The 23,839-nt window shown below is 38.2% G+C and overlaps 2 protein-coding genes across 3 annotated transcripts in view; one reads left to right on the forward strand and one right to left on the reverse strand.

The window, feature by feature from the left end:
• The window catches only part of pdcl (phosducin-like), a 28,087-nt gene extending 5,555 nt beyond the window's left edge, over positions 1-22,532 (reverse strand). The window contains exon 1 of one of the 2 annotated variants that reach the window (XM_088940508.1): positions 22,444-22,532. The gene's annotated coding sequence lies outside the window, so the exon portion shown is untranslated. Of the gene's footprint in view, positions 1-1,578; positions 1,684-22,443 lie in introns of those variants that run through there. The other variant, XM_088940507.1, reaches the window with a different exon arrangement.
• LOC148816190 (uncharacterized) overlaps positions 13,249-23,839 on the forward strand; it is a 29,947-nt gene continuing 19,356 nt past the window's right edge. Inside the window, exons 1-9 of the mRNA XM_088940505.1 lie at positions 13,249-13,363; positions 14,642-14,917; positions 16,371-16,522; positions 17,921-18,074; positions 19,371-19,563; positions 20,224-20,318; positions 22,521-22,707; positions 22,915-23,012; positions 23,390-23,543. Of these exons, the coding sequence (XP_088796631.1) occupies positions 13,249-13,363; positions 14,642-14,917; positions 16,371-16,522; positions 17,921-18,074; positions 19,371-19,563; positions 20,224-20,318; positions 22,521-22,707; positions 22,915-23,012; positions 23,390-23,543 (1,424 nt within the window). The remainder of the gene's footprint in view (positions 13,364-14,641; positions 14,918-16,370; positions 16,523-17,920; positions 18,075-19,370; positions 19,564-20,223; positions 20,319-22,520; positions 22,708-22,914; positions 23,013-23,389; positions 23,544-23,839) is intronic.

The following is a 23,839-nucleotide window of genomic DNA, read 5'->3' on the forward strand; positions in this document are numbered from 1 at the left end:
GAAAAGATGTACCATCTTCATCCTGGCCATGTATCACAACCTCCACAGACCATGAATTACAGTCACTCTAGCTTGAACTCTGTTCGTGCAGGGGTACAATTCTGCGTACTATCCATCTGTTTCACCATTTTTATACCCCAGCATTTTGTTTACTTTCTAGCATTTCTCCAAATTGCTTTGGCATCCAAGCCACTTTCACATATAGGTTCCTGCAGGTCAAAATCATCAAGAACAGATTATGCTCCTGCTTTCGTGCGAGGATAACTTTGCATTTCTGAATGCTCATCTAATGCTCATCTCCCTGTTTTTGCTCTGTCCCTGGATTTTATCTTATTGCAGTTTCCTTACTTTTCTTCCCATTTCCCACTCTCCTTATTATGGCAATATAATGGCATACCTGTTGCAGGTATGATCTGCAACATTAATCAAAGGAGCTAAACCTCCGATATAGATCAGGAAAGAGCCTAAAACTGCTCCTTGCAACACACTGTTTCCTGTTTGTTAATCAGTACTCAGATTATGTCCACACATGGGATTACTTTGGATTCCTAGATCTTTTAATCTGGCAATAGATCTTTTATAAAGGTCTGAATCAAAGGCTTTCTGGAAATCTAAATATAGCGTATCGTATGTGCTTTAGTGTTCACAACTGTCCTTGTTGCCTGTTCGAAGAATTCTAGGAAGTTAAACAAAGCTAAAACGCCCGAAATCGGTGCAGGACGACCGCTCTTGCAAGATGACAAAATAATACAGCTAAGAGCACTGAGCCTCTTCAATAAGTGCATTCCTAACCTGCCTTTAACTCCCCCAGTTTACCTTTGTAGTTTTTAGACAAGACGCAATTTACATACTGTTACATTAACCCTTACCAAGAAAAGCGTATGGCAATAAAAAATACGTGTCATAGCTCCACATCATTTACGAACTTTTAACTTGGGAACTTGAATTTGAATATTTTTAAGGTGCTACAGAAATTTCAGATCCTGTAATATGGTCGTCACTGATCAAGCTTTTCTAATATGGCAACTGCTCTCGGGATTACTGGCGATTGACAGGACGGTAAATCCTATTGCAAATGGATAGTCCCCTGCAATACACACACTTACAAACACAGATGTATTATAGCATTAAAGTATAGCACCGCAAAGACTAATTCAGACCAATTCAGCGCATCTGTCATGTGCCATACAGCAAAAAAGTCGTGTTGCATCTATCGTTCCGTTTACTGAAACAAGCATGAAACACGAAAACTACGGACCCAATTATAACAATATACGAGGTATACGAGGTACGAGTGTATTTCTTTTTTGAACTATGCTTTTTTCCCCTACAGAGACCAACACCATGACTGCGAGAACAGCCATAAAATAACATCAAATAAATAGCCAAATGTATCTTCAATTATTCTCCTCATTTTCTGTAGCTAGCGGTTAGTTAGCACACCCATCACGGAGGTGACCGTAAAAAAAAAGGCTAAAAGCTGTCATTCGGATATTTATAAACGCCGGTTATCGCGTAAATGGAAACTGAGTTTTGTCTTCGCAAGAGAGTACAACAATAGTCAAAAAAAAGTCTTACCACAGTACGAGTCAAGTATACAGTAACCGAAACAGAACAGACTCTCCTTATTCTTCCCTTTTCAGTACTGACACCACAACCAACCCGGAGTGTTTACTGGCGTTGGTGCTTATCCAATAGAAACGGCGAGAGTATTCACGTGATCCAGAACCGACCAATCATTGCTGGGCAGGCGGGAGAAAACAACGCTCTTTACAGAGGTGGGCTATGAAACTGTTGTTCATATCGACGCCATATCTGACAGCAGATACATGAAAAATCGGGGAGAGCTGGCTCCCTAGTAGAGCCGAAATGGCGAGATTTTCTTCTGGCCGGAAACATTCAAGTTCAGCTGCACAGTACGGAAACGACGTTCCTCCCCGAGTAATTAACCACGTGGTCAGTTGCAATCAGTGTGATATCACGTAGTGTAGTATTTCTGCAGATTGCGCGTCGTTTCTAAAAAAGTATGTTTTATTTCTTTAATGCTTTATACATTTCAGTCATCAGATAGATGTAGGAAAATGAAGAAGGGATTCTACCCTTTTTTAGAATGTATTTCTGATTTCTTCTAATTTCTTCTAATTCTAAAACTTTTTTTCTCAAATTTCCAGAAAAATTCAAGTTTATAATAAGGTTATCCAATGCCACATAGTCATATGATTTTATGATTCGAATAAAATTATAGCATGAATATAATAACATATACAGCACACCTGTAGACAAATATTATTTCTTCAGCTTCTTCATTTGTGTCAACAGCTATAAACGTGAAACCTCTTTGTGGCTTTGTAGCTCTCCGTGCCCTGACCTGTGGTCTTCTTATTTATTTTATATATAAGCTTCCTTTTTGTTATTTTGTCTATCAGTGCCATACTGAAACACTGAAGTATACTGTAATTTACCTGAGAATTGATACAATGATTTTTCCTTCTTTGTGTGTCTGTTTTGTGCAGGGATCACCATTAGTTTTCACAGCTTAACCCCCTTACCCTGCCCCCAAAAATAAAATATGAACGCTTCATACTTAAATGTACATATGAATGAAAAACATAGGCCATATATGTATTTGCTTATCTAGGTCTTCCCAAATTAAATGTTTATAAAACCATCCCAATAGGCCTCTATATACCTATATGCCAGAGAGCTCTGGAGTATTAATATAGTCAAATGAACAGAGCAGTGAGCAGGTCCAGGACATACATTGCTATAGGTGGCATTTAGACTTCAATTTAGCTTTCAATACTGTGTCAGTGTAAAGTATTTGCTAGTTTATAATGACTTAGTTTTGGATTTTAATTAAACTCAATTAATTTTCATTGTGTCCAGATAGGCCAAGCAATAAACAAACTGTAAATGTGGATACAGTGCATTCAATAGCCCATTAACGGCACTCAGCAATATCCCCTGAAGCAGCTTGGCTATGTTAATGGACACAATCCACAGGGGTCAGCAAAGCAGACTTACAGGAAATTAGATGTTTAGGGCATTTGGTTTCTGATGCCAGAATGCCAGCCTTTTCACAGAGGAAACAAGTGTGGGAGCTTCATGATTTAACCCAGGATAGACAAATTTGTAAAAAAAAATCAATTTAGGTTAATTTAGGATTTATATCAATATTAACATTTAATTATCTGCCTTTCTCATTTCTATTTAATGCCAATTACGTTGTAAAATGTTAGTTACATGGTAGAAAATAGACAGTCAGTAAACTGAATTAAAGTTAGTTATAGAAATATAGACATTAGCCTGATATTGTAAGAGCTTCGTTACAAATTAATAACAACAAACGAGCAATATGACATAGTGTTTATCAATATTTTGATGTTAATGCTTAAGATGCCTAAACAAGATGTTACAAAATGTTACCTCTTACAGAGATCAGACATCAAGAAGATCTAATATTCATTCTTTGAATGAATGATAATGAGTTGACAGTGAATGAAATAATAATGGAATTATTATTAATACCTATTAATACTTATTTTTGTCACTTATTCTACTAAACATTCTTTGTAAGCACAGACCAGTGCGTTGGAGAAATATTTGATTACAAGCAAATTGTAATTGAACCAGACTTACAAAGCACAATAATGTAAAGATATCGATGAGGTCATAAATGCCATTATTCTGTTTTTATTGCAGGGAACCTAACAGCTCATCTGAGCCCTGTGGCTGTAGAAATCTGTTAACAAGAAGCAAAATACTGTAACCATTTGCCAGGGGAATCTGTTTCTCTCAGTGCACGTTTCTGTATATTTGCACATTTGAATTTGTGGATGGGCCGCGGCACCTCGCATTTCTGTCTCCAGCTGAACTTGGTCAGAGATTATATAATTAATACTCGCCTGTTGCATGGAATAGCAATTGGCTGGGCTGCGTTTGTGCTCTCATTTACATCTGATTGTGCCAGAGACGGAGCAAAAAAAAAAAAAGGACCATTTACATTTGCAAAGACTTACGACAGGTAAACTGAAACAAGACCCAGGTTTGCTGATAATACCATCCCTTTGAAATCAAGGGCTGAACGGTTCTAGGACATCACACAACGCCATGGAAATGAGGCTATTGTTTAGCGCTCTAGTGGGGCTCCCTTTCTTCTTGGGTTTTTTTTTCCTATCACAGCGTTTAGAGAGGGCTGTGTCTCTAGATTGCTGCAAAACATTTGCATTTGTACTCCCCCCCCCCCCCCCGACACACATGCGCACCATCTTCTTTTTAGCTGTGATTATTCCAGCACTAGCATTTCAGATCCAGCAAGATCCTAGCTTCTGGTAAATGTATACATTAGGTACATCGTACAGGTAGATAGATCAGACTCTATCTGTATAAAACGGCATTCAGACAAGATACAGACATATCTGTTATTTCGTTATTATGTCTTCTTGCTGTCCTGAGCAAAGCCCCCCTCCATGAATATAACTCTTTAGAGTTACTTCTTCAGATTTCCTATCCTTTTATACTCTTAGCTGCCGACACAAGAAGTGGCTCCAAATGAAAGACGACCAAGAGAAGGAAGCTACACTTCCATTTTTGAGAAACATTGTTAGCAATAATGTGAGACGCTGAGCGATTAGTCGGAGTGCGACATATTAAGCATTTCTGAGAAACGAAATATCCTCCATCGTGGAATTCAGCACATTTAGGTTTGTTCTTTTTTTTTTCAAGTTAGGGAAAAGTATTGAATTTAATTTTCTGTGGAGGGTATTGCATCTTTTTAACAGAATACTTCAATTTCAGTTTAGTATAATCTCTTTCTAAGATTAAAATTAAGATTCTACCTTACAAGCCTAAAATGATTTACTTGTATGTGGTCTTTTGGCTGCCCTGATGAAACATGTAATCATCCAAAGACCCACTTTTTTTGATAACTCATAAACAGCCACTTAATTTAATTATTATGGTTATTACGTACTGTGGTGAAAGCAGTCGTGAGTTACAGACCCAAGGTCTTAATTGTTCAGATGAGAAAGCAGGGCTCCTACAATGTTAATGATTTCCTTTAAGAGTAACTCCTGTTCTGAAACTGTTAAATATAGAGAAGCACCCAGATTCAGATGAATGTGTTAGTTACATGCAGAACAAAGCTCTGTGCTGGTCTCCAGAAAAGAAATGATAAGGCAAATAGCGAGCCTTGTGTTAAAGAAGCCATTTCTGTAACTATAGGCGTTGTCAAGCCCTCCATTAACTTCAAATACTGCAGGAAACATTGACTGTGATAGATAATCATGTTCATTGTGCAGTCCAATAAAAGCCCCCTCTTTTACTTAGATTTTATTTACACAGAGTTCCTATTAGCTCTGTGTTGTCCGTGCGACATAATTATGTGTATAGACACACCGTAATTAGAGCAGGCATATGCTGATTGAGCCACAGGTCCTTATAAAACAATACGGCCTGTCTCCAAATCTACTGTCATTCATAGATCAACTCCATAAATCATGCAGTGCAATAGTGGGGATTTGGAATAGCAATAAGCACAATCTTTGCTTGAGGAAATAAAATATTTGTCAGGAAGAGAATCAGAGGTGTTTTCTCCTTCTGGTTTGTGTGAAGACAATGTTGAAGTCAAGACTGGTTTATTATAGATCAGCTGCATGGTCGATTGGAATCGTACAGCAAGACTACAGAATTCTTTTGCTGCCTAACCGTGACATTATACAGTTGGGTTCCTCCTGCGAGTTTTAAAACAGAAATTATCTGGGAACGCAGGCATGGAAAATATAATCATGCAGTCAAGCAAACAATTAATAAATGATAGAATCCTAAGGAATAAAATGAACAATTAATAATAAAGGTCCATTATATATAATGTATATTATCCTAAAGGATCTCAAAGCACTTTAGATGAAGGAGGGACCCACTTCAACTACCACTGAAGTGCTGCACCTGTTCTGAGCCTGTATAGCACATCAGGGAAAGAAGAGAGGAAAATGGCTTCACCATTCGAATTATGGAAGATCTTAACTTGGGCCACATAGCATCAGCCCACGGCTGATGGTTTGGAAATTCTGATCCAGAAGGTAGACCCCTCCCCACCTACTGGTCTACCAACACCACTCCCAGCAAGCTGGATTTCCTTGGAAGTTTCCCATCCCCGAGCTGACCAGCTGCTTGCTTAGAATCTGAGACCTGAGAAAATCAGGCAGCTAGGTGGCAATACCACTGTCCATGACGTTTATAAGGAAAGTTGGGTTGAGTGACAGCAGCCAAGTTCACTCTGCCTCAGCTGTCAGTAATTTGATTCAGTCCTGACGACCTTTCTTCAACTACAAAAGTATAAATACTGAAAGTGACCACCCTTCTCTCCCTAGGATATGTGATTTACGTCAATCCCCCACCCCATGTCCACCTCTGCAGCTGCCCCTTGGTCACATCTCACTCCGCAGGAGTGTCCCAGCCTCCTCGTCCTCTGACCAGGAGGTAAACCTTCACCCAAGCAGGTTAAGCCACATCTATTGTGACTAAAACACTCAATAAACCTTTCAATATGCTTCATTCCTGGGTGTTGTTATTCCTGGTGAAGCAGTGCAATTGATCAGAGTCAGATGCATTCCATTTTCTGTCCTGGAATCAGAAAGACCTGTAATTCTGATCTCAGTTTCTTTGGTTTTCATTGTCAAGAAAGCCATGGTGAATCTACAGCATTTAGGAGAATACAAATGGCTCAAGAATTTGCCAATAGTGCTAAAACATGGCTTTGTTGGTCTTTAAGAGAATGTATAATGTAACTTATAATAATCTGTGCTCTTCACTCATTTCACCATAGAGCCTTTCTTGTTTTTGAAGGAGTCAGATGAGCAAAAAGTCAAATGCTGTGTGTATTTTGTTATAACATCCCAGATGGCAGTATGGAAGGGGCATTGGCTCATGTTAATATTTTGAAGAAACAACAATCGATCAGCAATTGTACCAGCAAAGTCAATTCAAAGGTTAAAACACATGAAATCAGTCAACTGTGGTATTCTACAATTGCAATAAAAATGCAGAACTAGAAATAATAATTCCTATTTTACTGCAATTGATACATTTAGTTGAGACATTTCATGCGTGGTTTGCAAAAAATGTTCACGGCTTTTAGGTTCTTTATTTTTTCAATAATTGACCGTCTTTAGAGAGATAAGAGTCATTTAAGAACTATTCCAAAACACAAGCATTTAATTTTATAATGTTACACAATAAAAAAATCATTAAGATCCAAACGGAAAATGTCTACAATCATTTAGCATTTATCAACTTGAATATTTTAGGATAAGTAAGAGTGTTGTTTTTGTATTATTTCCCAGGGAAGAGTGGAGAGCAGAACAGATACAGCTGGTCACCTCAATAACTAACCCTGCCTGCCTCTTTTGTTAGGATGGATATTTGCAAGAATACGCCGGAGTGTTTGGAGAGTCATTTAAACATGTGATCAGAAAAAGCAATGGGCTGGACCCATTGTGCTGTTAATGAGCCTGTTTTCACTTGGCACTCAGGAGATTTCACATTTTGTGACATTTTTATTTGCACACCAATTTCTAAGGATTTGTTGTGTGCTTTTGTATTTTCTGGCATTCTGCAATAATTAAAAGTGGTAAGATTAATTCCAAAAACAGGAACCCTGATTTTAAAACATCTTTAAAATCAGTTTATTTTTTAACTTAATATTACCAATTGCCCATGTCAGAATGATCAGTTCTGAACAGTAATATTCTTTTATGAGTGAATACTTTGTAATGAGCAGGCTCCGGTAAAGTTTCAGGCAACTAAAAAAACAGTAAATCTGTTACTTTAGAGGTGTAATATTCTTCTTTTAGAGAGGAAAATACTACTACCATTTTTTCATTTCATGTCATCTGTACACTTACTTGAATACTTAATATTTTAAATATATATTGCTTTAAATGTCCATGCACCATTTTGAAAGCAATTTTAAAATATTGTTTTTCAAAATAACTTGTATAAGGACCATTTCCACCACTTCACAAATAAGAGTAAATGCCACAGTTCTGGTTTTCTTCAGATAACAAAAAGTATTTTTATTTATGGAAAGCATGTTGCAAATGAGTACTAAACTGCAGCGATCTTTGCACCAATGAAATCCAAATAATATTAGTTTATAACACTTAATGATCTGTGCTGTTAACTTTCAAAGTAACACAATTTGAATGAAAATCCCATGTATTAACGTTATTTCTTGTGTCAATCTTCTAGCATGCTAAGCGCTTGCTTTTAAGTGCATGCTTTATCTCATTAGGTTTTAAAGCTTTAAACACTTTTCAGGGTCAGTGACTGTGCAAGGGAGTGCTTTTTGAGATATGACCTACAGTACATGAGAGGAATATATACTGCATACAATTTAACTGGGAAACAATTACAAACAATCACAATTATTTCTCATTATTATGTTTAATTCTTACTGAAACACTTACAATTTATAAAGCCCACAGACGTACTGTATCCTACAGACATTCTTGTGTTTTCAGACATACTTCATCACTGTTTCAACCTTCAAGTGGGTGGATCCATTAAGCCTTTGTAGTTAACATGCCTCTATCAGTTTTCAGCCTGACTAGCAAAGTGTGAGCATGTAATGTCTGTTCTGTGCACCTTCTTTCTTCTGCCTACAGATAAACGACTGCTAAGGTCGGACTCCAAAGACATGGATGAGAGCACAGCAGGTAATGCATTCAATCAATTCTGTAAAGGACATTGAAATGAGCTCGTGAAAAACCCAGAACATCGATTTCCAGGGTTTAGCTTGGTTCTTTTAAACTCTGTCTTTTTTTGGTTTGTAACTCAGTTTGTGGAAACATTTCCAAAGAAAAGTCAACTGTTATGTTTGGAGTATCCAAAAACTAATCAGAAAAGAATGGCGTTTATATAAGCATGTCAGAAAGGATTTTGTTCAAGTGTTTCACATGCTTCTTTTCAAATGTGATAATTATTATTAATATTACAGCATTAGAGTAACAGTAGTTGTTGTTATTCATTCCGAAAATCAGAAAGATACTGTTTCAAGGAGTGATAAATTTTTGTGCTTCATGACAAAACTGTCAGAAAACCACTTGGAGATTATATACAGCGTATATACAGCATCCGTAAATGGTGCAAGTTGTAAATATTTTTATTTTCACCTCTAACTCAATGTATCTGTTCAGATTCAGGGCTTGAAAAATAAGAACTTTGTATTGTTTTTTATCGTGATCTTTGAGATATTATTATAATCAGGAACAAAGACAAACAACATTGTGCACAATGTTAATATCAACAGCTTAAAACAGCTGAGCAGACCCGTTTCAAAGCAGGTTTAATGTTCAAATTGTGTATGTAGAGATGAATAATTTTAAACTGTGTTTTTATGAATTTTGATAAGAATGTTAATGTAGAAAGATCTACACTGGTATCTACACTACACTACAATATACTAGAGAGTGTGACTTTAAAGTGGAAATTGCCCACTTTTTACAAACTGGCAGTAATTGAATCAGGCTGTGATGCAGGAGTGGATTGTACATAGTGATTAAAAATGGAGATGCTGTATCTGATTTAAAAAAACACTCTTTTGCACTAATTAATGCAAACAAAACAACATAATTAAAGATGCTAATTAAACTATAGTCTTGGTCAAAGAAAAATAGAAAGCACAGCCAAATGAATTCATTGCTGAACAGCCATTTTCTGCTTAGAAAGATAAATACTGTATGTTTCTACTGATTATGTAACACTTTGAACCTAATAGAAAAGGGAAAAGGGATTGTCTCTTAGAAATCGGAACAGTTACATTTTTATAAAATAAATAATCTGCAAACTGTGCGGGCAAAACCTTATTTTTATTCATCCCTAAAATGAACTGGACAATGCACCCATGAATGCAAATGAGGAAAGGTCCACTTATCAGACAGTTTGGGTCGGATCTTTTGACTCTATGAACTTAAAAATGACACATATCTGACATACGGTAATCTGAGCCGTCACAAGATGGCTAAGAGGTCTGGTTTATCATAACTGGTTTCAGTGGATGTTTTGCCGGCTAGCAAGGGTAGCTGTGACTTTTGTATGCCATACAGGTTAAAAGGTTAAAGGAACTAAATCTCTTTAATCTCGAGCAAAGAAGATGAAGAGGAGGTTTGGTCCAGTTATTAAAAGATCTACTGGGTATAGATAAGGTTTATTCAATGGACTATTTCATGCTCAGTAGTGAAAGGTTAAAACTGGAAACTCAATGAATAGGAAACACTTTACACAAAGAGTTATGGGTGTCTTTAACACCCTTCATATCCAGATGCTTGAGATACACACCCCTTTACAAGACAGCTGGATGAAAATGTAGATTCGCTTATTTACTTCCAAACAAGTGAGATTTGCCAAATGGTCTTTAATTTTCAGCCTGTCTTAAGTTCTTTAAATAACATTTATGAAGGGGGGACTGCTACCGAATGGGCACAAATGAAATACTGACCCTCCCCCGTCCATTTAAACTGTGCTGTATTTTTGACGGGTTGAAGCTAAATGTAGTTGCAACAGAAAACTAAACTACCTCACAAACAAGATGGGGATGAATGATCTCCTCTTGTTTGCGTCTGTTCTAGTGCTCTTGTGTTTTAATGCCTGTGGTAAGAGTTACACCACACAGTCTCCTTCCAGATTGCTCTAAACCAAGGGCAGAGGAGACCTTCGACTAACAGCATTGCGCAACGCAACAGTGAGAAAAAAAAAAGAGACAAATTTCCAGTTCAGAGATGCTATAATTGTTTAAATCATATGTAAATCGATTTTTAATCAGCCTTATCAAAAGGCTTATCTGTATTGCGCCATAACCTGAGTGGATCTTGGCTCAAAACACAAAACAAAACGAAACAAAAGAAACACCTACAGTACAGGCTCTTGGTGTTAATCGGACAGTAATAGACCTTGCACACAAATTGCACCCAGCATGTCTTTAACTTCCTGCAGGTGACTCATTGCTTGAAGTGGTCATTTAGAGTTCTAAACTAGCCCCCCTCTTCCCTTTCAGTAGGGTTTCCATTCACTATGTAAATGTTACTAAAATGCTGTCAACGGAATTGCCCAGCGTGTTAAAATAAGGAAATGCTACACCGGCTTCAGTGGTGGTAAAGGTTATGTCACAACAGAGCTCAAGAAAACAAGCCTTTTCCTATTGATGATAGAATAGCTTTAAATTCGAATAGCACATTTCGATTTAAGTTCATTAATAATCACTTTTAATAATTGCGTGACCCAAAACTTTATTCATCGTCACATTTGTGACATTTCAAAGGCTACATAATTTCATTACCGCAGTAATAATAATATAATAATAATTAATAATTGCTTACACTTATATAGCGCTTTTCTGGACACTCCACTCAAAGCGCTTTACAGGTAATGGGGACACCCCTCCACCACCACCAATGTGCAGCATCCACCTGGATGATGCGACGGCAGCCATAGTGCGCCAGAACGCTCACCACACATCAGCTCTCAGTGGGGAGGAGAGCAGAGTAATGAAGCCAATTCATACAGTAACTGCAAATTGTAAGGGATATAAACTACACCATTGTTTTGCTGCACTGCACTTCGAGACGATCAAAGACAATAGTCACATATTTGAATTCATGGAACAGAGGATGGGTTATAGGTGTCATCCTTTTGTACATTATTTTATTGAAGCTGAATGCTAATTCAGTGTTGATTTTCAATGTTGGCGTCTTGGTATCGGCATGAAGCTGTTCATGTCATTGTATTATAACATTTTCCACTTTATTGTCTTATACAAGAATTTCTTTGTATGTGTGATTTACAATCATGCGGATGTGTGTTCCTCACCGTCTCTGATCCATTTAGTTATACATTGCCAGGAAATCAAGACACGTATTTCGACATGAGCTGACAGCAAACCTTTTCCAACTCGAGAGGCATGCCATTTCCTGTTTTTAATGCGTTTGACAGATTTGTTGGCTGCGTTCCTTTTCCTCTTTTAATGTTTCCAAATAAATTTCAAGATAAGCTACAGAAGCTGTGATTGAACACTTAGTTCAATTCTTTGCTTCAAACTATGGTACAGTAGATATGCAACATTTTGGGAAAATGTCCTTTCTTGTTGAAGATGCAGCTCTGCCTGTTTAGTGAGATTGTCAGACACAGTCTTTCCATAAACGGATTTATTGTGAATGAGGGTGGAAGGGGGGGGGGGGGCAAAAAGGATTAAAATGTGAGCTTTCTTGTTAAGCACATACAGCTTATAAATAATCTTGTCAGTACAAAGGTCCTGGGTCTTTTCATATTACTTTTCATTTCACTGATAGCCGTTTCATGTAAAGTAGCTTTGCCATTGAAAAGGCTAATTTGAGATCTGTGGCATACAAAGCGAAAATATAGGAAAAGCCGAAACTGGAATGAACAAAGTGAGACTGAGATACCAATTGAAGGGTGAAGAAGAAAGCTCAGGGTTTCTTTAACACTTACAGTAGAAGTGCTCACATCCTGTAGCTGAAATGGATGCTTGTCTGTAGTTGGGTTTTCTGACCAAACCAAATCACGACATGCTGTGTTTAATTAGATTAGTTATTGAGCTCTGCCGAAAAAGGTGCTTTGAACTATTGGCTATGTGTTATGTGTGTAGCCCTTGATACAATTGTGCATTTGGGGGAAGCGTCGTCTTTTTTCTTTGAACAGAAAATAATCATAGGCACACAAACTAAACCATTGTAATTTCAACTTTTTAGCAAGATAAAACAACAATAATTTCAGGTGACAATTTTCTTTTCAGTGATGTTTTGTTTTGTAATAAACAACCCAGGCAATCCGTCCACCACAGATATGTGTTTAGTGATTTTATGGCATATTTTTGGAACCTGAGCAACTGATACCAACCAAATAAAAACCTGTCTCTGAAAAACGTTTTTTCATTTCATATTCCCCTGACAACCCTATTTTTGTCCTCCTGCATGGCTGCTCTCGATTGGAGATTTTAATTTTCTACAAACCAGAATTAAATCGAGACTATTCCAAAAGAGCAGTCACATTCTTGGCTAAACACACCCATTACACATGACTCCAAAATAAGAAGAGAGAGGCTGTGTTCAAGGGTTTGTGTCATCTCTACCTGTCTGCTGTTAAAAAAAAAAACATTTTTTTTTCAGCACACTGATTCTGTACAGCTGATGAAAATACGGTGTGTTATGGCTGTTAGACTTATTCTGCCTCCTAATGAAAGTATACCAACTGTCGACGGAAAAGGCTAAGATCATGGCAATGTATTTCTTATTCTGGAGCCTTATTCAACAGGACTATTTCTGGGACTGCAGCTGTTCTGCAGAGCTGGGTAAGTAGGATTAAAGGGTCCTTGTTAATTTATCTAATCTCGAAAGCACTAATATTATAGCAAATCGTAAGCAAATTAACAATAAACAATTGTGATTTTTAAAATTCAGAATTAACAGATCTCTTAAAGAGGTCATATTTTTTAAAAAAATCATACAAAGAGCCAAAAATAAAGTTTTCTTGCTTTGATAAAATCTTTCAAAATATTGTTTTGGCAAAAATACAAAGAAGAAAAAAGCAGTATTGTTCTATATATGCCACATAAGTTGAGTTTGCAAACCAACAGTTTTTAAACCATTGAAGTGGTTTGTGAGAAATATTGTAGGGCACAGTCCTGGTGGGTATTTTGGGAAACAGGCTGAATAAAATAGGTTTTACAGGTTTAAACATTAACCATTAATTCTGCACAGGCAATTTTTTTTTAAAAAAGGGAGAGAAAATGAAACTGAACAGATTATTTCTATTTCTGCCTCGGACTTGTTTCCCTAAATGAGTCTTACATTAATTTTCCCAGCTTTTGTTCAAAGTGACAAAAGGCTTTTTAAAAACCTCCGTGTAGCTCCATCAGTTACTTAGCAACAGGAAGCTGCCACCTTTCGTGGAACTGGGGGAGAAAAAAGTGATTCCTCTTCACAGAACACTGTGAGTGTGCTGTTTGGACCTGTGTATTCGCAGGTAATATTCTCCAATGCTTGTGCTTGCTCAGAATGATTTTGGGATTGAGCAATATTTTGCGCACCTGCCATTTATCCTAGGACTGTAACAGTAAAACCTTTTAAGGCTGGTTGGCAATTTTGATGTGTGTACTAGAGAGAACCAGTTTTGCGGAAAAAGCTGTTTATATGGAAAGCAAAACACAAAAAAATACATTTTCTTTCATATCCAACACTCTTGCATCCAATATCAGTAAGCTGTTTATTCTGGTCTGGTCAGAACAGAGGCAAGCCAAAGTTTATTCCAGAAAAACAGGGTGCACTGTGGGATTAATAGCTGCTTTCCCCTGAATGTCCGTCACAGGACGATGCAGAAAAGAAATGTTTGGAAAAGCGGATCACACCTAGTCAGTTTGTCTTTGGAAAGTGAGAGGAAACCAGAACCTCCATCAGATATCCACCTAACACAGGGAAAACATGCAGATTCTACTTAGACAGATACCCGAGGCCAGAATCAAACCCCAGACCCTGGAGCTGTAACAAAGCAGCCGAAGAAAAGCAAAATCTGTGGTTCTCAAGCCCACTCTATTCTGACCTACTGACACTGACGTTTCTTTCTGCGTTAGTCTTCACGTCTCGTCCTGCGGACAGCCCAGCCATCCTGAACAGCTCCCTCACACTGCCCTGCACTGCGTATGACTCGCGGCATCACCGGGATCTGACCGTCCGCTGGTTGAGAGGCTCGGGGGACCCGATAGATGACCTAGGTGTTTGGGTTCACCAGCTGGCCAATGGATCTCTGTTCTTCCCCAGCCTGCGAGAGGCAGATTTGGGGACCTACACCTGCCAGGCCAGCTCTGGTTCGTCTCTGGTCAACGCCACCATCCACATTTCCAAGGCCTGTATGTATGCATGACTTCCATGAGAGTATGTGGTTGGCAATTGATGGGCTGGTGAGCTCTCCAAGAAGCTTTAAATAGCCTCACTAAAATATCAGCCATCCTGTGGGACTCAAGAGAGTGCTATTTCATTCTCTTTTTTTTTCTGAAGCCCAGTTTTAGATGATTTCCTGGCAGTGTAGCTAGGGATCAGAATGACTGACAACATCTAGGTGACAGAAAATGGGAATCTGTGGTTAAGACCACCTTCATACAGGTGCTGCCTGTCGAAGAAAACTCAGTCTTCACTCAGGTTAGGAGATCATCAACAGAGATCTTTAATTCAATCAGCTGAAGGGGACCATATCACAGAGAAAGGGTTTCCCCTAGCACTCAAGACATGTTGGCTGTACTGAATAGACACTTTCCTTTTTATACATTAAAAGTAGGCAAGACTTTAACATATCAAAGGAACATACGGGGAAAGGGGCAGTGTCAGAAGTCAAACAAACAGGACAGGAAGATGCCATTTGGCATCCTGCAATCTGTTTCATTTCTCTCTGGTTGAATGAATCACAGGCTTTAGTTTGGAGAAAGACAGTGGTCTTAGGTGCAAACAGAAAACCTTTCCCACGCATAGTTACTGTCTTGACCTCTTCACTCAGTCTTCCACATGCCTATCATGGGTAAAGAGGAAACGTGGCAGTCATACTGTATATAATTAGCACATACCTTGTAGAAGATAAGATCTATTCTTGTGTGTCAGATCCTTTTCCTTCTGGGCTCTGAGTTAACTTATTTAGTTTGTCATTTTTTTATTTTATTATTTTATTCTATTCTATATTTTTAATTATTTCTATCAATATGCCAATAATCCTAGGAGGAATGTTCCACTGCCTACTTAATTCTGTCTGCTTAATAGAATCATATGTATTGCTTAGAGCCTTTACTGAAGTTTATATGCATTATATTTATTGACTTTTTGTATTATAAGTCTAAATATATACATATATTTAAATTTAATATTTTGCATATCACTCACCCTTTTATTCAATATAACTTTTTAAGTTATATATAGCACTTTTGTTCACGTTTTTAAAGTCTTTGGCATAAATACCATACAAGTTGTGCAAAATATTTCATTGTATGTGTCTTATATCTTAATCCAGTGTTGAGATTATTAAAAAGTATCCAGGACCCTAGATTTCTATATCACAAAAATGTAGCTGATATATTGGCAAGATTTTTAAAAACTACTGGAAGTCAAACCTTTAATGACGTCACTGTACAATACATGTTAATCCTGTCCGTGTCAAGTGCTGTCACCTCATTATCCTGAACCCTGTGATCCAAAAGCAAAGCCTTTGCAATAAGATCGATGCCACAGAGCATCTCATCAGAACACCCGTTTGCAATTATGACGCTGAGCATTAATGAATCTGTACGAACTGTTTTAAACTGATGTGTTTGTGCGCAGATCTGGACAGCGTGTTTTACAGTCCTGCATCTCAGACGGTGAGGTCTGGTCAGAGCGTTTTCTTCAACTGTGTTTCTGGAGATAGCCTCCCTCTTGCTCAGATCAGCTGGGAGAAAGACGGACAGCTTTTTAGGGAAGGAACTCAAATTCAGGTATATTCCTAAAAGTACAAAACGTTTTCTTCTGTACATTTCCCGGCTCTGATATGCGTAATGACGTGGTTTTCGTCATTGGTTTTTACTTTTAAAAACATTTGCTAAGGGCGTATTTCAGGTTTATATGTAACTTTAAAAAGTGTAAGGTGGTAAAAACAGTACGCTTCAAAACAGTTTGTGTCTGAATATTGGCAAAAAAAAAATAGCTGTGTGTGTGTAGAACAATGGCAACATTTTTTTATTTAGGTTTTCAGAAGCTTTTCAGTGATTTGTTCTCAGAAGCGGTTCACAGAAACCGACATTTCCATTACCCACACGGCAGCACACTAAGCTGCCGTAGGGAAAAAGGCAAATCAAATATTTAAAAAGTAAATCTAATAGTTTTAAATGATATTAGTGGAGCTATATTTTGAAAACCTGACACTGAAGAACAGGGCAAAATGTTTAAAAACTGTAAATTGGAAACTAGTTTATATTCACTAAAGGCCAATAAAGGAAGGGTGTGTGCAAGCTCATACACAGCATCTTGCTTGTATTAAATGTAATAATACCTGAGCCAAGACTGTAGCAATAACACATAGCTAAACTCGGCTTAGCAAGGACTGCAGGAAACAGAACAACCACATTTTATTATTAATGTTTAAATTTAGCGCTTTTAAAGCTTGCTGTTAGCATTGTACTTCATATTGGAAGAATTACGGATATACACTGGTTTTCTAATTGTGACCTCGCACAACATGCCGGGAGCCGAATGCCAAAAAAGGTTTTATAAATATTCCTTTAAAACATTTAATAATAAACAATGTGACATGCAAAAGCTCCACAGCTACGTTCACCTAAAGAGTCAAACCTGAATTCCCAAATGGCAACCAAGTGACCCATTCTTACAGCAGGGCATTTACTAAAGAAGTATGTATACAAGATATATACTGTAAGATATATGTATATAAGATATATATATAAGAAGAGCTTTGCTCGGCCAAACAACAGCAATATCCCATCAAGGACCCATAACCCTCCCCCCTATAGTCTAGAGACCTTAGCACTTCACCATGCTGGTGTCTTGGATTCAAAAGCATACTGTCTGCAATGACTTATAAACTGCATTATATGCAGTATTAAGGCATCCTGCAAGAGGTATGCTTCCTCTTGCTATATCTATACATTGATCACTGGTTTATAGCATTATATCACAGCAGCCTCTGACACGGTATTAACACTCTATTTCAGTCTCTGGATTCAGAAATTATCCATTGTGTTTCACCCTTAGAAGGGTGCTACACCTAACCACCCAGTGGAGGACCTCTGAAAAAAAAATACCATTCTATTTGTGAGCCTGTCATTGTTACGTTTGTGTAGCTCAAATGTTCTTTTCTCATTCCATTTTCCACATAGGGACAATATGGAGGGGGTGATCACAAGAAAATATCTGGGACCTTGCACATTCCCTCTGCATCCAAGGACGATGAAGGAAATTACACTTGTGTGACTTACAATCCACTACTTGCCACAAGAATGCAAAGTGTGGCAGCCTCTCTGACAGTGCAAGGTTAGGGCACTCTTTACTAACAAATTCAATTGGGCTCCTTTATGAAAAACTACAATATGATACTGGTGTGTGTAATGAATGTAAGAATGATCAGTTAACTAATACGGTATGAAGTCTGGATTATCAGTTGCTAACTTATCATTTGGTGACAGAAGCTTTTGCTTTTAGCCAAAATTGAAAAATGTGATTGGTGGTAGGATCAACGTTCTGGTTTAACCATAAGCTAAAAAATCTACATCTGTGAGATAGAATACTGTATTTCTTTTTTAATGTTATTCACAGACAATTTAAAGAAAAAAAGAAAATTGAATTATATAGTCTCACTTGTCGCACCAAAAGGTTGAGTTGTTCCTGAATTAGCAAAAATAAATACATTATATAAGATATATCATGCATTAGTCCTCCAGAGACTAATGATATCTGCATAGTTGTAATGATGGTAACACACCTAAAATTTTTTGTGTGAGCATTAGGTACAGAGTATGATGAAACTCAAACCTAAAGACATTCACAGAGTTCAATACCATCCCAAAATATAATGTGAGTGCAATGTAGTATTTGGCCATCAGATGGAGCAGGAGTACATACTTCTGCTTGTCACTGACAATTTAATTGACCAGGCAAAATGAGCTCTGTGTATATACAGTACATATAATAAAAGCAAATATTTGAATATTTGTTTTTCCCTGTAAATCAGCTTTTTGAAAACGGCCTCTTAGGGTGGGGTGGACAAAAGACTGTTATTGTTCAGTTTTCTCAAACACCTCTTTGTAATGCAGTCACTCTTTTAAAAACACAAAAGCTGTCCAAGGATAAATTGTCAGCGGATCCTGATCAGACAATGATTGGAGAGGTTGTTTGGCGGTGTGGTATTTTGTCACGCTCCATAGAATCAATTTAGTGCCACATCCAGGACTATTATCGAGGAGAGGGAAAAACAAGACACTTTTCAATAGGTTTTTGTGTTGTTGCACTCGGGGATCGCAAGGTTAATTGGTTATATTGTAATTCTGTAGAACAGTGGCCATCTATGATAAACAGACTACAGACACGTTGCGATGGATTTTTAGCGCATGTTTTCACCAAAGTTTGCGATTGTTTGTGGAACATTTAGGAATTATAAAGCACTGGTAATAGTGTTAAAAATAAATGCTAAGAATTTAGCGGCACCAATATTGCTTTTTGAAAAAAGAAGGAGAGGGAGAGAGAAATGTCTTTATAGAGGTTATGAGGTTATTCGTGTTATGAATTGGATATGTTCTTGTGTAAAAATAATGTTGTTTTGGTCTTCCTAAGCGTTACCATCCCCACTGGTAATCAGCCAGGGCCCTGCCAACATCACTGTTGTCACGGAGACCGAGGCTGTCCTGCACTGCTCTGTCCAGGGCTTCCCCTTCCCCACGGTACAATGGTTCAAAAACAGCCAGCCCCTGCTGGAGGAAGAAGGGCACCTGAGCCTGGAGAACACGGGGCAGCTGCTTGTCTTCAAGTGAGGCAGACCGTTTCTTGTTTTTTAAAAAACTTTTTACCCAAGCTTCGTTGTTTATATATGTGTAGACCAAGGGTGGTGACACGGAGGTACTCTTACGAAGGAGAAAAATTATTGGCAAATATCAACTGGCCAGACCTTCCTGTGATTATTTGGTTATGTAGATAGTTCATAATCGCTACCTTGCATGGTTGGTAGCCCCAGAACTACAGTATCTGTCAATGAGTCTATTTTACAGCAGCTTAGTGTTACAGCATACTACTACTACTACTACTACTACTACTACTACTACTAATAATAATAATAATTACAATAACAATAATACAGATAATAGGGACTCCCCTCCACCACCTCCAGTGTGCAGCACATATTTGAGAAGCTGCAAGTCTCACAAGCCCGTCATGCCCAGAAAAACAAATCCAGAAATAACATTTCCAACAAAGGAACAATATCACTCGCCCTCTAAACAGCTGCTGAAGCAGTGCTTCCCATCAAGCTACTGTCAGAGTTTAGTTTTAAGGCAGGAGAGGAAAGCCAGCTTATTTTATACAGACGGTATATTAACCGAGAGACAACGAACAGAGCCCTCCTAGGGCTGTATGTTTAACAAAGTGCACAAAGAAGGAATGCCAAATGATTTTCCTGGCTTCTTCTGAACAGAAACGTCTCTTTGGAAGATGAAGGATATTATTATTGTGAAGCCAGGAATGGAGTAGACACAGTGACCTCCCAGACTGCTTACCTCCTCCCTGCTGGTATGACTTGAAATGTTCATTCTTTCCATTGCTGTTTGTGTCTTATAATTGTTAGACTGTTGTACTGTAAGAATATACCAAATATAATTTAGCTCATACTATCCTATGAATCATTTGAAAGCTGCTAACCTGATAAACTTGGTAACTGCTTCTAATGATTAAAACCACATTTATTAACAATGATCAGATTAGTTTCAGATATAAATATGTTGTTAGTGGACATTAAAACAAGCACCTTAAAAAAAGGCAAAAGATGTGGAAAGACTGAGCCCTGGTTAAAGTCAAACCTCAACCCATCCACTAATCATACATTGTAGACTGGGTGATTGATGGTGGGGAGATCACCCAGAGAGCAGATGGAAGAATCTTCCTGCAAACAATGTCTGGTAGTTTCCTGTTGTTAGGTGGGCTGACGTTGTGATTCAATGCAGGCCTCAATATGTTTTAAAATGCTTTGTAAATCTGGCAAATTGTCTACGATTATATGTTTAGGACAAGGGCACACAATACTGTTTGTTCAAACAAAACGTAACTAATCTCCCTGGAAATAAATATTTAGGTTTGTGCTGAATTTCTGACCCAGTGTTCATGAACAATAACACTGTAAAACGAATGAGCCGTCACGGAACTGCTCGATCTTTAATATTCCCCGACACACAGTTTTCCAAAGCAATCAGACCTGCCTCCACGCTAAATGTGTTGAAATAAATATAGAATTAAAACGGTATAGGTAATTACGTACATGAATAGGATATAAAAGCTGATTTAATTATTATCACTGTCATTATTATCAAGAGATTTTCGTGTTTTTAAGCTCAAAAGGGTAAAGAGTAGGTTTTACCTCTGACTGTGGCATGAAATCAAAATTTCTGTTTAAGCTATTTATGTTAAAATAGTGTGTGCTTTTTTAAGTACTACAGTAGTCTCCATTACCAGTTGGGATATTAAAACTCCTAGTTTAACTATTGAAGCTCATAATGAAAGATCCTGAGAAGGATAAACCCCTATTCCTGCCACTCTTCTGCTGTCTAGGGTACAAATACAGGGCCTGTCAGCCAGGGGATCCCAGTCCTGGATCTGCAGACTCACTAACCTGCCATTCCAGCTGAGCTCTCAGTAACACAATTGAACTCTTAATTGACTTATTAATAGGATTCATTTGAACTGTTTTCAGCTCTTAAACATGTCAAAATATACCCTTTAAAGGGGATCTGCAGTCCAAATTTCTCAGACCGCTTATTAAATCTTGGAAACAAAATATATTGATTCATGGACTGAAAAAAAAAACAGAAATTAAACACAAAACCATGAACTTTGTGAAAGTACTGGAAGTCTCCATGTTGCCACAGAGCTCTGGTCTCACCATGGGCGAGAGCTAGAATTCCCACGAATTATGACATTATGCGGCCCTTCCTGCTCACTAGTCACTGTAACAATTAATGTAATGCGACATACGAATGATTAAATAGAAGTTGTGCAGCTGACATTTCACCACAGAAAGAGACTACAATTAAGTTCCATTGATCAGGAAAACTGTCTTGAAGACGAGAGCAATGTTTCTGTGTTATTAAAAGCAATGTATCGACCAGCCTGCTTGTTTACAATGCAATAGGGCTGCAACACCCCAACAGAAGTTTCGTTGCCTCGTTCCGAATTGCATGGTGTTGCGCATACATGTAAATTTAATCTATTTTGTGATGGAAATTGCAAGTTACTATGTAATTTTTTTTACTTTTATTCTGGTTCAAAGTGCACTCTTCAACGCTGATACTTTCTAACTCCAAAATATAAAAATAGCCTTGCAGCTCCCCTTTAACCATTTGTATTCTATATAGAAAATAAAATCCCAAACCTGTGAGTAGAAAACAAAAATAATATTCCAATTGAGCATCTTCAGTTTGGTAATTTAAGCACAACTGGGATGAAAACCAGCAGTGTGGGTCCCCTGGACAAGATGGGGATTCTCTGCTCTAGACCACTATAAAACAGTCAATCGTGTTAACACCCCTCCCCCAGTTTCCAGCACTGACACCACCACAGCAACCACAGGGGGCTCCAGCTTTCTCGTCCATAATGCCAGGTAGCCATGCCTCAGCCCAGACCAGTTGAGATCAGCTGCACCAACCTCAATCTAGCCTTCTTCCATGCGAGGTCAAGGGCATTTGGCGGAACGGTCTCTTCCCATCTTGTTTTTCTGCCCAGTCATGGACTGGAGGTTTGGTCAGCAGCCAGCGAACGTGTCCGCAAGACGGGGAGACTCTGCCACCCTGATCTGCAGGCCCCCACGCAGCAACCCCCCTGCGACAGTCACATGGTTTAAGAACAACAGGATCCTGAACAAGATGCCCCACTTCGTCCTCCTGGACACTGGAGACTTACTTTTTAAGAGGTACTGTACTCAAATTACTGTTAACAATTACCTCTGCTGTTCGCTAACTGGTTGCTAGCTTTTCACAAAATAGCTTTTGCTTACTGATATGTATAAGTGTGTGGATCTCATACTGTACCTTCATAGGTAAATCTAATATTCTCAGCAGTGAATTAATGACTTTTGAATTGGCTTTCTCCTTCCCCCCCTTTTCTTATTTCTTTCTAGGGTCAAGGAAACTGACAGAGGGATCTACTTCTGCAGGGCATCCAACTCCTACTTGTTCAGGGCTATATCTTCTGTAAAAGCGTATCTCAATGTGTTGGGTAAGCTTACTTTCTACAGGTCCCCCGTCAATTAAAATAGAACTGACAACCTGATTTGCTGAGCTATTAGTGCTTTAATCATAGATTTGTCTAAACTATTAAATGAAAGAAACGGCTAACTTTTCTATTAATGAGTGGAGGCAGCTGCATGGGAAAACATAATATCTACAACAGTGGTATGGTATCACATATGTAATATTACAAGTTTTAAAATCTATTTAAACGTTTTAAACAGAGAAACAGAGAAAAAAAGAACAGTAACATGCTAAACATTTAGTAACACCTCCAGGATGGTGTATGAGTAGGACTATTTGAGTCCTTTTTTAAGAAAGTAATTCAGACTGACATCCCTCAGTTTTGTCTGGTCTCTGTTCAAGTTCCCCCTAATGTCACGGTTTCACCTGCAATGACGACGGTGCCTCTTGGGTCAGCGGTGTCCTTCCGCTGTCAGGCCTCCGGCAATCCCTCACCGTCCATCGTGTGGTACAAGCAAGGGCAAACTGTGAAGACGGGTGGAAAGATAACAGTTGGGTGAGCTCATTCCCTTGACCGTGCTGGTTTTCAAATGGCATGTGCCCATGTTGGTAAAGTAACGGTATTGCTCAAGAAATAGCGGCCTTTTAAGCAGGAAGTCCCAGGACAGCCATAGGTGTAACTTTTCCCAGTTCTGGGTTGGGCCCTGTTTCAATAAGGATAAATGAGCTAGGCCACACTGGGTCAGATTCAAATACTTTGTGTAGCACATCTTACTGAATGTGTTAAAGATGACTGGAGTCTTGTTCAAATCCTTCGTACTCTTTAAAATCAGTGTGCTACTTGTGAACCCA

Source organism: Atractosteus spatula, chromosome 23 (assembly GCF_055471065.1).
Source record: "Atractosteus spatula isolate fAtrSpa1 chromosome 23, fAtrSpa1.hap1, whole genome shotgun sequence".
NCBI lineage: Eukaryota > Metazoa > Chordata > Actinopteri > Semionotiformes > Lepisosteidae > Atractosteus > Atractosteus spatula.